Source organism: Myodes glareolus, chromosome 11 (genome assembly GCF_982192425.1).
Source record: "Myodes glareolus chromosome 11, mMyoGla1.1, whole genome shotgun sequence".
NCBI classification, from domain to species: domain Eukaryota; kingdom Metazoa; phylum Chordata; class Mammalia; order Rodentia; family Cricetidae; genus Myodes; species Myodes glareolus.
In genome coordinates this window covers 38,409,685-38,425,719 of record NC_142036.1, presented here as the reverse complement: position 1 = coordinate 38,425,719, position 16,035 = coordinate 38,409,685, and the positions used below count along the sequence as shown (strand labels likewise).

The window sequence follows — 16,035 nt, the reverse complement described above, 5'->3', positions numbered from 1 at the left end:
TTACTATTGAATGGTGGTTTAAAACAATACAGACTTGGGATGCTGGAGGTCAGACGCCCAGAGTGATCCTCTGGGACAAAGTGAAGGTGGTGTTCCGTATGACGGCTCTGGAGGAGGATTCATCTCTTGGCTTTTTGATTTTTCTGATTTCTATTTTGTTTCTTTTCTTCCTTCCATTCTTTTTTGAGACAGGGTCTCACTGTGTAGCCTTGGTTGGCCTTGAGCTCGTGACACACATCAAACTGGCCTTGAACTCATAGAGATTGTTCTGCCCTGCCCCCTCGCTTCTCTTGTGATTAAAGGCGTGTGCCACCACACCTGACTGTTTTTCTGGTTTTTAGAGATGCTGCAGGTTTCTTGGCTCATGGTCTCTCTCCCCACCTTCAGAGCCAGCAGCATCTGGTCCAGTTCTTGTGCTGCCGTCTCCCTGGTTCTCTTCTGCCTTTGTCTTTCACTTCCAAGCGCTGTGAAGATTACCTGGGTGCACCTGAGCAATGCCGCTAATCTCACTATCAAGATCATGGGGTTATTAGCAAGCTTCCGTTCTTCTGCAGGACTGTGAACTGCTGTTGGATCTGTTAAGAAAACAAATCTCCCTATGAAAAATTCCAAATGTCATTACATTACATTATATTACATTCCATTCTTTCCATGAATGTTGTACCTGGCGCCCCCACCTAAAATACGCTGCCATAATTCTTTTGCTTGCTTACTGCTGGAGAACTTTAAATAAATCAGGACACTTTGCTAAGGAATCACAGTGTCATAAGTACACGTAATGAGATTAACAAGTGTTAATGTCGTCTGTGTTAGTTGGGATTCTCTAGGGCAGTGGTTCTCCACCTCCCTAATGCTGTGACCCTTAGTACAGTTCCTCACGTTGTGGCGACCCCCAACCATAAAATTATCTTCACTGCTGCTTCATAACTGTAATTTTGCTGCTGTTATGCCTCACAATATAAATATTTTTGGAGACAGAGGGCTGCGACCCACAGTCGACAGCCTCCGCTCTAGAGGAGCAGAGCAGCGAGCATGAAGGTGTCTGAAGTGGAATGATTAGATTGGCTGATGTGGACAGGTTGGGTTGTCCAGCCGTGGCTGTTTGTTCACTGGAAAGACCGAGAGTGCAGGAGGATGGATGCCTCTGCTGCTCAGTCTGACATCAAAGATCTGGAAGATTCCTAGGATGGACCCACTGATCTTCGGTCCTCATAGGAAGGCCCAAGGAACTGGGTTCTAACGTTGATGAAGGATGGCAGCAGCGGTGGCAGCAACAGCCACAGAGTAGAGGGACTTAACCTCAAGAAGCAGAGGCAGGCAGGCAAAGGCAACACCACCATCTCCTCAGATCACCTTCTCTCTGGGCGGCTGTGGGACGGTACTCTCCACTCTTGGGGCGTGTCTTCCCCCTCAGATAGTTCTTCTGTGAAAGCATGCCCCTTAGTTGATTCCAGACCCTGTCACATTGATGATCACATCTTCTAATTGCTACCTGTGGTCAGTTCTCTAGATTCCCTACCTAATACCCTTCACATGCCCCTGAGCCTGCTGCCCAGCCTCGTGCCCTTTCTAAGAGTGAGGCCTTCTTGACTGTAACTTTTGGAAGTGTTTATTCCATCAGCAGCTCCCAAATAACCACACAGATACTTATATTAACTACAGATGCTCAATCTATACCTCAGGCTAATCATTGCTAACTAGATTTTACAACTTAAATTAACCCATTTCTATTAATCTATGTATCGCATGTGACTTGTGGCTTTACCTGTCCTCAGCATGTCTTGCTCCCTCTGTGTCTCCTGGCGACTCCACTCCCTCTGCCACTCTTCCTCAGCATTCCCAGTTTGGATGTCCCATCTATACTTTCTGCCTGGCTACTGGCCAGTTAGTTTTTTATTAACCAATGAGAATAATACATATTCACAGTGTGCAGCAGGTTTGGTTTGGTTTCCTACCATCAGTCACGAAAGCACAGGGCTGTATAGCTATGAGAAGAGACTGCCGTCCCACATCCAGGCCAGTATCCTGAGCAAGCACAGAGAGGAAAGAGAGGAGGCAGGCTGGCTGCTGTGTTATTCTGCTCATGGTCTTAGCGTTTGTTATTCTTGTCTGTGATCGCCATTCCAGAAATGCCCTCACTTTCCTGGCCACAGAGCGACTGTGAGGACAAATTAATTACGCATCTTCTCACTACGCATGATTAAGGGGCAGGTGGAGGAAAGGAAGGTTCTCTGTAGCTTTTCTGGCCACGAGGTTCCCTGTCAAGTGGCCAGTGGTTGCTCTCCAGATTGAAGAGTGCGGGTCTCCAGCTCCTGTGGGCATCTGCGGAGGCAGGCTTGCTCTTTGGCAGGAGGAGCTGCGAGTTGCCAGTAACAACGTCGTTATTCTCTTAACTTTGCAGCTCGTTTGCTGAGCGCTTGCTGTCATGACAGCTCATTTGTGCGGATTCCGGGGATGCTGGGACAACTTTCTTTGCTTCCTGCCTCCCTCAATCATTGTCAGCAGTTTGAATTCCATCACTAGAGACTAATTTCTTCAGTCTAAAACCCTGTTCCCAGTTAAGTACAGGTATTGGGCTGGGGAGATGGCACATGTCATACAGGCATGAGGACCTGAGTTCAAATCCCAGAATCCATGATCAGAGAAAGTCAGATAGATGTAGATGCAGTGGTGCACACCTTTAATCCCAGAACCTGGGAGAGGCAGGCGGATCTCTGTGTGTTTGAGGCCAGCCTGGTCTACACGCGTGTTCCACACCTGCTGGAGTTACATGATGAGTTCCTTCTAGTTACTTTACACTGCTGCGATAAACCCCATCGCCTATAGAAGGAGCTAGGGACATCTTTGATCTGGAAAGTATCTATTTTAACTTCTGTTTCTTCTTTAGAAGTACGGCGGCACGATGCACCCAGATTGTCCAGCTTGCAGTCCTCCTACCTGGGCTTAGATGCACTTTATAGATTAGGCAAGTTTTGAACTTGGGATCCTTTGGCCTCAGCTTCTGAGTGCTGGAAATCCAGGCCTGCATCACCAGGCTGTCTTCAGTGGCATTTGTTACTGTCACATTGGTTTTGGGCCTGAGTTGATCTTGTTTGGTATTTGTCCCTCTTCTCATGACACACAATATGCCATGCTTCCTTAATCCTCTGCATATCTGTTAATTTTCCTTTAGATGTTAGATACTGTACTTCTCTTTATGGGTGTTATATATTTCTGTAATGGATGCTATAGACATTTGATCTAGGGCATTGCTGAGTTTCTGGGGGATGGTTAGTTTTTCTTTTCAGGTCTTGCTTTAATATTTCGTAGTCATGAATGAGGCAATATTTAGGCTATCTCTGGCTAGTTACCAAGGCTGGAACTTCTTGGGTATGAACAGTGTCCCACAGATTACAAGACTTTTCTAGTCTGGATGTAAGACCAAGCCACATGTAAGTCCTGGTACTTAACTCTAATTTCTGGGGTTGTTCTTTCTCTGGACTCAGGCAGTTTTTGCATGTCTGTGTGCTGGTCAGCCTTAAGCTGACTACCAGGGGACTGGCTCTGTGCAGAGGGCCAATTTTCCTTTATTACTCTTTACTTCTCTCTCCTGTCCTGTGAACTCGTTCTAGACTCAACTCCATCTCCTTAACTCGAGAGTCCTTTTCACAGAGACTCTGCAGTTAAGCGGGGCCACCGTGGGGTCCATCTTCCTTCCTGGCCACTGTGGGGTCCATCTTCCTTCCTGGCCACCATTGGGTCTTTCTTCCTTCATTGCACAGTGCACCGGGTCTTGAAAAGCACTGTTTTATGTTCTGAATGTGAAGGTAAGGGGAGCCCCTTTTTGGGACATCAAGGTCTATGGCCTGGGAGACTCCCAAGTTTAGAGTTGCCATTCCCTTAGGTGGGGAAGCCTGGGGCTGGGGTGGGAGGGATCATGTTTTATGGTCATGGTGTGGTGGGAAGGACATGCTATATTTGAGACACTGATTGGTCATTAGTGTGATGTCAGAGAGGCCATTGGCTCTGTCCAGCAGGTGATGCTGGCCTTCGTGCCCGCAGTGTGTGGGACAGGAGGAGGCTGCCTAGGGAGTAAAGCTAGAGGATCATGTTAGCTATTGTGGAATTTTCTATCCTCCTTGCGTGCTTTGAAGTCCTAGTTCCTTGTAGGCATTAGAAGGGCTTTTCCTCTCAGTGACTGAGTCTGAAGAGAGCTAGTGTCTCCTGGCACTGCGACTTTCATTGGCAAACCTACTGAGTCCTTATTCTCCAGCCTCTTCCATTCAGCTCTTACACTCAAGGCCTCATTCCCTTAGCTCTAAATGTCCAGGGTCAGGTCCCAGCCAACTAGCCATAGCTCTGAGCTCCAGAGCCTGTAGCAACGACTCAAACCAGCCAGTCCTAAGCTGCTCTGTCTCCCCTGTCTTTCCTATGGAATCCACAACAGACTTCTGTCCATGTTTTCTACCTACCCTGGTAGTTTTCGATATCACCCCATGTGGCATGCCATGACGTCTGGGGATTTGTGACTAAAAATTCTAAAATTTCCTTCATGATAATTATGTCAGTGCTTATGTATCTTACCATACTTGATTAAAACGTTTCTCGGATTCCCCTACAACAAGTATAGAAATACCTGCTTTGGCAGAGAGCGGCACATATATGACTCGCTTCCCAGCAACCCCATGAGGTAGCTATTGTTTGTGGATGTGAAAACCGAGTTGTGAGACGTTCTGTAACTTGCCCACGGTGATGCTGCTGTTGATTGTCATTGTCTTTGTGCTCACCTTTGTCTTCTTTGGCACATGTTAATGCGCAGTGCGGTGAGCTCATTACGACATTGCCAGACATGGCAATAGACTTAATCACCTTCAAGATCAGTTGGCTCCGTTTAGAATCTATGACTTTATCTTTCACTGACCCCCACTCCTTCCCATCTTTTGTGGGGCACTTGTCTCATGATATCCCCAAACTTGATCAGTTCTGATGGGGTCCCTGTGGATTCAGTCTGATGTTGGTATCTTTTGGCCAAGTTTGGGGAGGTAGGGCTCCTTCTCCCAGGGATTCAAACAGAGAGAGAGAGAGAGAGAGAGAGAGAGAGAGAGAGAGAGAGAGAGAGAAAGAGAATAGTCCTGCTTGGGCCTTTGCTCCATTGACTCAAATCAGTAATTAATAGGCACTGAGTTTATCTTATTAGTCATTCATTGTCCCCCCTCTCAAACCACAAACCAAGCTGTCGAATAACAATGCTTTTAATTAATATGGACCAGATTAAAACTCATTACAGCGAGGTGATAATGAGGTAATCATAAGGCATGTTTTATTGAACTGGGAGTGAGAAAGGAGAAGGAGCCCGGGCAGGGAGACCATGCCAGCTGTTCCGTGAAAGTCCACTGGGGATGGGAGGCAGGTGTTGGGGATCTTGGCGAGGAGGTGCTGCGCCCTTCCATCCAATTGATGAGTGAAGCCAGGTCCTAGGTAAGGTCATAACTGTGGTCCAGTGAACAGATGGGTACCAGACGTCAGAGGAGGAGGCAGGAATTGGGAGGTCTCTGAGGGGATCCTGAAGTCTGTATGTTTAGAATAACACTCTGCTTCTATGTGTATTTCTATCTTCTCCCTCTCTCCCTCCTTTCTTCCCTTGCTCCATCTCTTCCTTTTTGGGAGAGGGCCTAGAACTCTCTAGCCACTCTGTGGGCCATAGACCATTTTTCTGACACAGGAAGTTGACTGGTTAGTCTTGTCTATCACCTCATCTCTCTTATACTTCCGGGTGTGCTTGAGCTCAAAGATGTGTGCTTCAAGAGGGTGAAGAGGTCAGGAGATGCTTCGTTCATCAAGCGTATGTGTATGGCTGGAAGATGATTCCATTCCTCCATGGATTCTGTGCCACCAGCAGGCTCAGGCACCATGGAGTGAGTGAAAGCCAGAAACTTCGCATTAAGTCAGGAATGAAACTTTCCTGAATGTTAGAATGAGCCTGGCTTCTGTCCAAAAGGACAGTGGACCTGTGGGAGCTCGAGCAGTGCAGGGACCCTGAAGTGTTACCCTGCTAGTCAGCATTTGGGGTATTCACCATAACAGAATGTTTTAAGTTTTTTGTAAGTGGCAGTGCTTCTTGTGTCTGAGTGTTGTGTGTGTTTGTGTGTGTGTGTTAGAAGCTAGATGAAGGTGACCTCAGGGCTTCTTTAATGGAAATGAGGGTACCATATTGCACTAGGTGCTGACACAGTTTCATGGATTCCGGTTTTGTGAGTATATGACCTATCTTTGTCACCATTTTTGGTGGCTGGGTGACTTACCCTGAGCTACACAGACTATATTGTAGGCACACATAGCCTCTGTACCCAGGAGCTGATGTGCCAGGTAATAGTCGAGCCAGGGTTGGCTGGTCTCTCTGGGCTTGGGTGAACCATGGATTTCTGTGTTGCTTAGACAGTGTTTGAAGGTGACCATTCCTTTGTGTCAAGATACACATTTGTCACTGTTTCAAGCCACAGATGAGTGACAATGAAGCCTGTTTCTTTTTTGAGGAGCTAGACAGGATGAGGCTAATGCTTTCTAAGGACTCGCAGCCAAAGGGACGTGTAGATGGGAATTTAGCTTAAAGAGTACAATGGGCAGGCCTGCCATTGATACACACATGTGCATACACACACATGCACCCAGGGCACCCCACAACATACAAGCACACATAGCAACATATGCTGCACACATAGTGGCTCACACACAGTGATGTGTGCATGCATGTGCGCGCGCGCGCACACACACACACACACACACACACACACACTGGCTTCAGTAGTTCCCTTGATCTGAAAAATCCCTCAATTTTCATCTTAATCATTGCAAATTTAATTCCAGGGTTTAGCCCTGTGTATCACCCAGCTTCTAATTACGTAAGTAATTTGAATGGAGGAAATTGGATGTAAAGAATTATTAAGTAGTGAAAGATGGCTAACTCTTAAAAGAGGTCCAATGAGACTCTAATGGCGGTAACAGTAAACACACATAGCAGTTACTCGTGGAGATGCTGGGGCAGAGAACAAGGCTGGCTCTGATGAGGTAGCCGAGTTCTTTCCACTTCTCGGGCAGCCTGCTGGCTGACAGAGCAACTGGTTGGTGGGTATAACAGCAAGCTAACCATAGGGACAGACGGTTGGGTGCTTAGCACGTTATGGAGTTCGGTGGTTGGTTCACAGAAGGAGACCCCAAGATGTGGAGGGTATGGGCCACCACCAACCTGTGAGGTTCTGGGTTGAGCAGTGCCTACTCTAGCTGGCTGCTTATGTCTCTGGATCCTGGAACCATTAAGAGCAATGTTTGGCCTCTGTTTAGGCCTTAAAGAATCCCCCTGCTGCCCAAACCTAATGCCTAGCTTTGGGATCAAAGAAGAGGCGGAGCCATAGCTGGGAGGCAGTGTGGATGGTTCCATTTACAGGGGTTTGATTTACTAAGATCTTCTAGGGGCAGGGGATGGGGCCTAATTGGTAAGGTGCCTGTTGTGTAAGCATGGGGACCTGAGTTTGGATTCCTATCACCTACATAAAAATTGGGTGTCCCAGTGGTGTGCACCCATGATGGCGGCTTTGGGGGAGTCAGGAGACAGGTGGGGGCCCTGGAGCTCACTGGCCAGCCAGCGTAGAGGACTGGACGAGCTCCAGCTTCAGTGCAGACCCTGTCTCAAAGATTGGAGTGAGTGTGATTTAAGAAGATATCTGTGTTGGCCTCTGACCTCACACGGACTCACACATTCTGAGTTGTTTGCCCACAATAGCCCACATCATCTCGTCTCAGAACTCCAGCTTAGCCCCGACAGCTATGGCCACTGCTTAACCCAGCTTCACGTCCTTCTGCTGTCTGACACTGGATCCTTTGTCCTGGTTTCAGTTCTTTGTGGTTCTGGGACTGAACCGAGCCCTATGGATGCTAGACAGGCATTCTGCCTGATGAGCTGCGTCCTCAGCTCCCCGTTTTTCCACTTCGCAAGAGGATCTCCCAACTCTAACTCTGGGGTCACTCTCCAAGTCCAGAGTAATTTCTTACTGTTTCCTGCTAGAGGAAGCAGACTATTGGTGCCCCTTGGACCCCCTCTGCTTCAAGGCTGGAGGACTCCACTGAGAGGGTGGGGTTGTGGGACCATAACTTTCCCCTAGAATGGGTTGTGATGAGCATCAGAGCCATACAACAGGGTTGGAAATAAATGGGTCCCTGTGGGCCTGAAGACAGCCTGGAGCTGGGATGGGGGTGTTCAGGGCTGCAGCATTATTTTTTCTTTTCTTAAATTTTTATTTATCCTGTGTGTTTGAGTGTTTTCCCGCATGTGTGGGTGTGCCCCATGCACGTGCCAAGTTCCCACGGAGCTCAGAAGGCACAGGATCCCTTGGAACTGGAGTTACGGATGGTTTGTGAGCTCCCATGTGGGTGCTGGGGACCAAACCAAGTCCTCTGCCAGAGCAGCAAGCATTCTCGACTGCTGAGCCACCCCACCAGCCCCCAGCATTCTCTTCTTACTATCACAAGAGTGGTTCTCAACCAGCCATAAAATTATTTTTGTTGTTACTTCGTAACTGCAATTTGCTACTGTTATGACCCATATTTAAATGTCTGTGTTTCCGATGGTCTTAGGCCACCCCTGTGAAAGGGTTGTTTGATCCCCAGAGGTTGAGAACTACTATCTAAAGGAACAGTGTGCTATGTGACTCACCTGGCAACTAAATTTACAGGAAGACATTTCTTCCATCCGGGTTAACTCTTCACATGGGTTTATTGCTAATTACATCATTCTTCTTCTTGGCACCTGAGAGTATAAGTCTGTCTTCAGGGTTCAAACTCCTTTGCTACTTTGTTGGTAGAAGAAGATAACAGGTCCCCATAACACACTGGGGCTCCTTGTCTCCTAAATTACCCGCAAGGCCCATCTTTACTCAGAAGCTGTAGCTCCCAGGTGAGAGAGCTGGCTCAGTAGTTAAGAGCACTGATTGCTCTTCCAGAGGACCTGGGTTCAATTTCCAGTACACAACTCTCTGTAACTCCGGGATCTGACACCTAATAAGGTAGGACTCCCTAATCTCAAGACCTTAGCTGTGCTGGGCTGATGACCCAGGAGGACCATCTTGGGTGCATGTAGCGATGCCTTTCAACCCTAGTAGGATCAGAGTGTAAATGAAGGGTCCCGTCAGTGACAACCTGCCCAGCTGTCTGCTCCATGTGTGGGAATAAAGCCCTAGACTTGGAGTGCTTTGTAGCCTTTCCTTGGATATTTGTTTCTATTTTCTAAATAAGACAACTGATTTTCTTACTTTTAAAGGTATCAACTCTGCCTCCCTGAACTACTTTGAGGATTAAAAAACATGATATATTTATGAGTAGTTATTATTATTTACTATCATTCCTGTTATCAACCTGTCAGTGGTGGAGCTGCAAACAACTTGAAGTATTAGATGGCTGAGGAGTAGGTGGCAGAAGGATGAGCTCGGTATACCCTTGAACGAGCCAGTAGGTTTGTCTTGGTTAATAGCTGTGTGGTGAGCCAGGCTCCGTCCAGTTAAACTTTGATAGAATGGGAGGAGACTGGAATCACCAGGCTGTGTGCAGAGGCTGGCCCCAGTGTGAGATTGGAATTGACTTCTCTGGGGACCAGGAAAGTAAAAGATGAAAAGAGGTGTGTGTGTGTGTGTGTGTGTGTGTGTGTGTGCGCGCGCGCGCACGCATGTGTGTATGCATATGTTTGTGTGTGCGTGTGTATGTGTCTGTATGTGTGTTTGTGTGTATGAATGCGTGTGCATATGTTTGCATGCTTGTATGCATGTATGTGCATGTTTGAGTGCATGTGTGTGTGTGCGCATGTGTACGTGTGTGCCCGTGCATGTGTATGTGCATGTGTGTGTGTATGTGTGTGTGTGTACGTGTGTGCGTGCTTGTGTATGTGTGTGTGTGTGTGTGTGTGTGTGTGTGTGTCTGTGAATGTACCTGCCCTGGACACTGGGGAGTAAACAAAGGTGTTTGAGCAGAGAGGCAGAAGGGAATACTGTCTAGGGAGCAGGCTGCTCTCACTTCTCTGGCTTGCCTGTCTCTTGCAGGTGCACCTCCGCTCCGCCAGACGTCTCTGTGAGCTCTGCTGTGCCAATAGGGGCACCTTCATCAAGGTGGGCCAGCACCTGGGGGCTCTGGACTACCTGCTGCCGGAAGAGTACACCAGCACGCTGAAGGTGCTGCACAGTCAGGCCCCGCAGAGCAGCATGCAGGAGGTCCGACAGGTCATCCGGGAAGACCTGGGCAAGGAGGTACCTTCTTGTTCTGGAGCAGGGAGGGACCGGAACAAAAGGGAGCCCTTATAAAAGAGTTCCTGCAGCCTGGGCCTAGGGTACTGAGGCGCCATCACTGATGTGGAATCAAATGTCTCAGCAACATTCAGTGCTAAGCTAGAAGCTAGAAGGAGCCTCAGTGACCATCAGGAAGAAAATATCAGCTGAAATATGAGATGTCCGTATTCAGCAGTGTTGGCCGGTGACCTAAGGTGGTTTGGATGCTTTGACCTAATACTGTCTGTCAGCTCCTCGGGGTTTACTGCATGCTGATGAGTGTCGTGTGCGAAACGGTCACAGTTAGTCCTCACAGCAGTGTGAGGTGAGAACTAGTGCAGACTCCATTGCAGCTGAGGGGTAACACATTGTGCCAGGATGCCATCAGCAGACCGTCCAGCTCACTGCATTGGCTCCTCTGGGATAGTTCTGGTAGACACTTATCCAGCCTGCTTGATCTTCAGACATGGAATGCTTACTGTCCGAGGTCCTTCTCCATTCTATTTCCAGTAGTCTCTGTCACTCAGAAGGCGTCTACTGGACATGGTACTGCATGTCTGCCTTTAATCTCAGCTCTTGGGGAACAAAGGCAGGTGGATCTCTGTGAGTTCAAGGCCTGCCTGGTCTATATAGTGAGTTACAGGCCTTTCTTTTGCAAGTCAGAAAATCTTTAGGGATGAAGACGATGTCAATCCATTTTCCCTGGACCTGTAGCCTCGCAGTAGTGAGGTGTAGAGAAGGGTCCAGTGTTTGACAAATGACTTTTCCTAGGTTATGCAAGGCAAGGCTGAGAATAGGAAGCGAGGTTAATAAAGATCAGTACTGCTTTTTTTCCCCCTGATATTTAGAGCTGGTGGTAAGTATCCAGCACCCAGAGAAGGGCTGCCTGCCTTCCAGCGATGGCCTGGCCTGCAGAGGCTCATGGTCTGATTCTGTGGGGCCTGGGTCAGGCACAGATGCCTCCAACTCTGAGGAATGATTCTTCCAGAAGGAGAGAGAAGGAATGAATGGCAGACCCGACTTAAGGCTGGAGTCAGGGAGAAAGCTGGAGGCTAGGAGCAGCAGGGCTGGGATAGAGGAGCCCAGGACAGCAGGGTCAGGGTTGACCTGGTGCTAGCCCGGCCTGCCTTTGCTTCTTGCTGAGACTGTTGGCCTCTGGCTTTCAACAGTGTGAGATTCACCTCCCTCCCAAGCTAAAACGAAAGAACTCACTGTAATAACAGTGCTGAGTGCATCACGGCTGGCATGTGGCAGCTCAGCAGGGGTGCATGTGAGAGAGGGGTGGTAGAAGATTCACCCCTGGAAGCATCTGGGTGAGGGCTGGGGCAAGAATAGGTTAGTGGCTTCTTCTAGACCAGGCCAGGGTAGAGGGAAGTGACAGGTCAGAGGTGTCAGCAGTCACAGTGGGCCAACCAGCTGGCTGCAGGGTGCCTGGGTTTGGAAGATGTCTCCTGAGTATCAGGCCGACTTCTCCAGCTTTTTCTAGCCAGTAGTCCTAAGCCTAGTGGCTCTGTGGCTACTGCCCCAGTTTCTAGTTCTCTTGAGAGAGTGGTGTCCAGGTCACAGTTCTGAGAGGCTCATCGCTGGGGAGCTTAGAAACCTTCGGTGCCATAGGTACTCAGGAAGTCCCCCCACCCCTTGGGAAGGTGGCATTTGTTCCCTGATGACACACTTTTTCATCTGTGGGTGGAGGGGAGGGGAAAGGGGCTGTGTGGGAGGCAGGGTAGGTGAGTGTGGGGGTGTGAGGGCGGAGGAAATCACTCACTCTGCGCTCTCTCCTCCCCCAAGCCCTCCCATGATGCTGCTTGGGAAGAACTCTCTCTTTAGGGACAGCATTGTCAGGCTGCGCTGATTCCTGCCCCCTCCAGCTGCAGGCCCTCCTATGGCAGCCGGGCTCCGCCCCTCGTTTCTAGGATATAGAAGCTGAATATCATATATCACCCTTTTCCTAGCACCCCAGTCCTTGCCTCCTCAGCCAAAGTTAAGTTTAAGATCATCCCAAGTTCAAAGATTGTGTGAGTACGCCTGCTTCTCAGACTACAGCAAGGGTGGGCAGGAGCGGAGGATGCTTTCACGTGTTTCTCCAGGACCTTTTCCATCCACAGAGTCCCTGAACATCAGTTGTACACTCGAGTCATTTCCTGTTCCAGGTAGTGAGGGCTGGTCTAAGAGGGTGTCTCCACTCTAGGGATGGTGCATAAGATGGAGTCTACAGCATCCCTGGACTCTTAACTCCATGGTTACATTTGGTTCCAGATGAATCCCAGCTCCTTGGCATCAGATGGTCCTATCCGTGTAGAGAAAAGGTCATCGAAGGACTTCATTTGGCTAAGTGAAGGAGGCCCGAACCGGGCAGTGGTGGCACGGACACGCTAGTTCCAGGACAGGCTCCAAAGCTACGGAGAAACTTTATCCCGAAAACAACCAAAAAACAAAACAAAACAAAACAAAACAAAAAAACAGAAGAGGCCTAAGATTTGGTCCCTAAAGAAAGGGATATTTTCTGCTGTCTCAGAAGTAACCATAGCTTGGACTAAGTCAGCCCTGTTCCCTGACTACCCTTAGAGCGACAGGTCCAAATGCAGTACCTTCCTTGGCCAGCAGATGGCACCTAAGTTCACAAGTCAAGGGTGTGTGTTGGAACCCCGCCCCTTTCTTGCCAAGGGATGCCCGGAATGAGGTTCAGGCTCTTTTTATTCTTGGACATGGCCCAAGGAAGCCAGACTAACACCTCTTCACCATGAAGGGGGGCAGGTGCAGGCCTAAGTCATGAGGCTGTTGGCTGTTTTGTTCTCTAAAGGTCTGTGTTTTGAAGGCTTGGGCCCTGGACCCCTGGCATTCTCCCTCTAGTAGAAAGGCCCCCCGGAGGACCTTAGGCCATGGGGAACTGTTGTAGTCACACTTTTCTTATTGCTGTGGTAAATACCTGAGAAGAAGCAGCGCCAGGAAGGAGGGGTTGATTGTGGCTCTCGGTCTGAGGGCGCAGTCCGTCATGAAGGCCATCATGCACGGTGGCAGGAGTGGGAGGCCGTCATGTGAACTTGCAGTCAGGAAGCCCGTGACAGTGAATGCTGCTCATTAGCTCTGCCTCCTCATTCAGCTTGGGACCCCAGCCTGCCACAGGCCTTTCAAGGTGGGTCTTCTTACCTCAATTAACCCAACGGAGAGGATTCTTTACAGACACACGGAGGTTCATTTCTGTGATAATGCTAAATACCATCACAGTGACTGCTAAGACTGACCATCACAGGGACCCTTGAAGGGAATTGTTAGCCCTATTCTGTCTCTCTTTGTTTCCTAATCATGAGGCAAGAATTCTGCACCTCCTGCCCCCACCCAGTCTTTGACCTCATGTATGAGTTCCCTGGATAACCATGAACCCATCCTTACATCTTCTTCACGTGGGGAGGTACCCCCTGGGGCCTCCCACCAGTTCTAACAGCCTTTTAGATGGCTCAACACCGTTTCCTTCCTTCTTTTTTCCTTGCTTCTAAAAACAGCTGGAATATGTGAAAAGGAAATTATTTTTAGACCCTGATGTGGCCAATTATGGTTTTACCTCATTCCAGACCCCATGGCGGGAGGTAGACTGACCTAGGTAATAAATGCCTGGTCACACTCAGAGGTTGAGCACTGTAAACTGAGACTGCTCCGACCCGAATAATCACACAGAAACCATATTAATTATAGCACTGTTTGACCTATTAGCTCAGGCTTCTTATTAACTAACTCTTAAATCTTAAATGAACCCATTTCTATTAATCTGTGTATCACCATGAGGCTGTGGCCTACCAGTAAGGTTCCAGCGTGTCTTCTTCCTTCTGCAGCTACATAGCGTCTCTCTGACTCCGCCTACCCTCTCTCTATATCTCTGTTCGGATTTCCTGCCTGACTTTACTCTGCTAAGCCATTGGCCCAAACAGCTTTATTTATCAACCAATAAAAACAACACATATACAAATGGACGGACATCTCCCATCAGAGGACCATTATACATATCTGGGCTGTATAATGAAACTTCATTGAAATACAGAAAAGCAAAACAGAGCAATCAAAGGAGAAATGATGGGGGTTTATTGTTGTCATGGAACATAGACTTTCACCTCTGGAACTGTGTGAGAAGCTAAAGAGAATGAGGTCACTGGCTAGAGTCGATTGGGAATGCCTTTGTTCGGGGAAGCCCTTGTGTGGCTGATGTCCTCCGGAACACGTTTATGTCAGTCTTCTGCATTTGAACTCCGCTGTCAGGAGTGTAGGAATATAGAAGCGGCTTTATTGTGTGGCTTCCCATCGCTGCCAGGGTTGAGTGCATCATGTTTTCATGAATGCTGTATATTGCAGGTATTTAATGTTCTTGGTGGAATGCATGCCTGGAGTGTCTATGGAGACTCAGAAGAGATCTTGGGGTGTCAATGAGGACGAGATAGACACGCCCACAGGAACATGTGGAGGGTGGTTTGTTTCTCTCGGGTTGCATTGAAAGTTCAGAAGAAGAGAGAAGAAGCTCCGGCCCCAAAGATGTCAGTTGATTATTCAACCTGGGAATCGTGGCCAGAGAGACAACACGGTGGGGTGCAAGACCAGCCAGAACAAAGACAGGAAGGAAGGGCAGGTAGGGGAGGGGATAGCCCGGGTAGGGACACACAGGACTGCCGCTGGCTCGGGGAGACCTTGGTGAGAAGCAGGACAAAATGTCCTCTGCAGGCAGTCCTTCCTTCAGGCTTTTAGCTCTCTGCCAGGGCTGGGGACATTTTCATTCCCGTGTTACTCTGGGTTAGTCAGAGAAACTGAACGGAGATGAATATATGTATTTTTATATGCATGTATACTATGCATGTATGTAAATACATAGAGAGATACATTGGCTTTTTAAAAATTGGTTTATTTGATTATAGAGGTTAGCAAGTCCAAAACTGGCAGAGCGGCCCTGCCAGAATCGCTGTAAGAGCCAGTGCTGTAGTTCAGGTTCAAATGTGAAGGCCATCTGCTGGCAGAATTCCCTCTTGCTTCAGGGATATCATCTAATTGCACGAGGCCCACTCACATATGGAGGGCAACCTGTTTTCCTAATAAATTGGATGGGAAGGTCTGCAATCCCAGTACTGTGGAGGTGGAGACAGGAGGATTGAGAGTTGGAGGCCAGCCTGGTCTACATAGTGAGACAGTGTTTCAAAACCCAAGGGCCAGCTTTTGAGTTTCCAGTGTAGCTGGGTGGGAAAGTGCTTGCCTAGCTTTCGCAAGGCCCTGGCTTTGACCTCAGCACCGGACAGAAGAACAAAAAAAAAGAGAAAAGTCCATCTACAGTAGCATTCGCTCTGGTGTCTGGGCACAGTGGCCAGGCCAGGATGGTGCCCAGATAAACCTCCCCAGTTCTCCACATGGCCCTCAAGGTGAGCTGTGTGCTTGGACCCCTGGTCCCACTCTCACACAACATTTGATGTTTGTATTGAACTGATGGGCAGGAGCCAAACTCCCTGCTGGTTTATTAGCTTTGGGGATTTGGGCTTCTTAGTTCTCATTTCTTCTCTTGCAGACTCTGCTGAGGGTGGCCTTGCTGTGGGTGAGCACGGGTGAGCAGACAGGTGCCCATCTGTCTGCTCCCTGTCCTCCTGTTATGCACATGTATTTACTGAGCCCCTCCTGTGCAGGTATGGTGTTAGCCCCTGGGAGTCCTTGCTCGTCTCCCTGTTCCCGGTGGGTGCTGTTACTCCAGCAGGGGCCCGATGAGGTCAGCTTGTCTGTTCTCAGGTCT

At 48.7% G+C, this 16,035-nt stretch overlaps 1 protein-coding gene across 7 annotated transcripts in view; it reads left to right on the top strand.

Moving 5' to 3' along the window:
• Positions 1–16,035, top strand: part of Adck1 (aarF domain containing kinase 1) — a 92,718-nt gene that overhangs the window by 24,193 nt on the left and 52,490 nt on the right. For all 7 annotated transcript variants that reach the window (XM_087911591.1, XM_087911597.1, XM_087911590.1 and 4 more), the window contains exon 4: positions 10,062–10,265. In XM_087911591.1, coding sequence (XP_087767717.1) covers positions 10,062–10,265 — 204 coding nt within the window. The remainder of the gene's footprint in view (positions 1–10,061; positions 10,266–16,035) is intronic.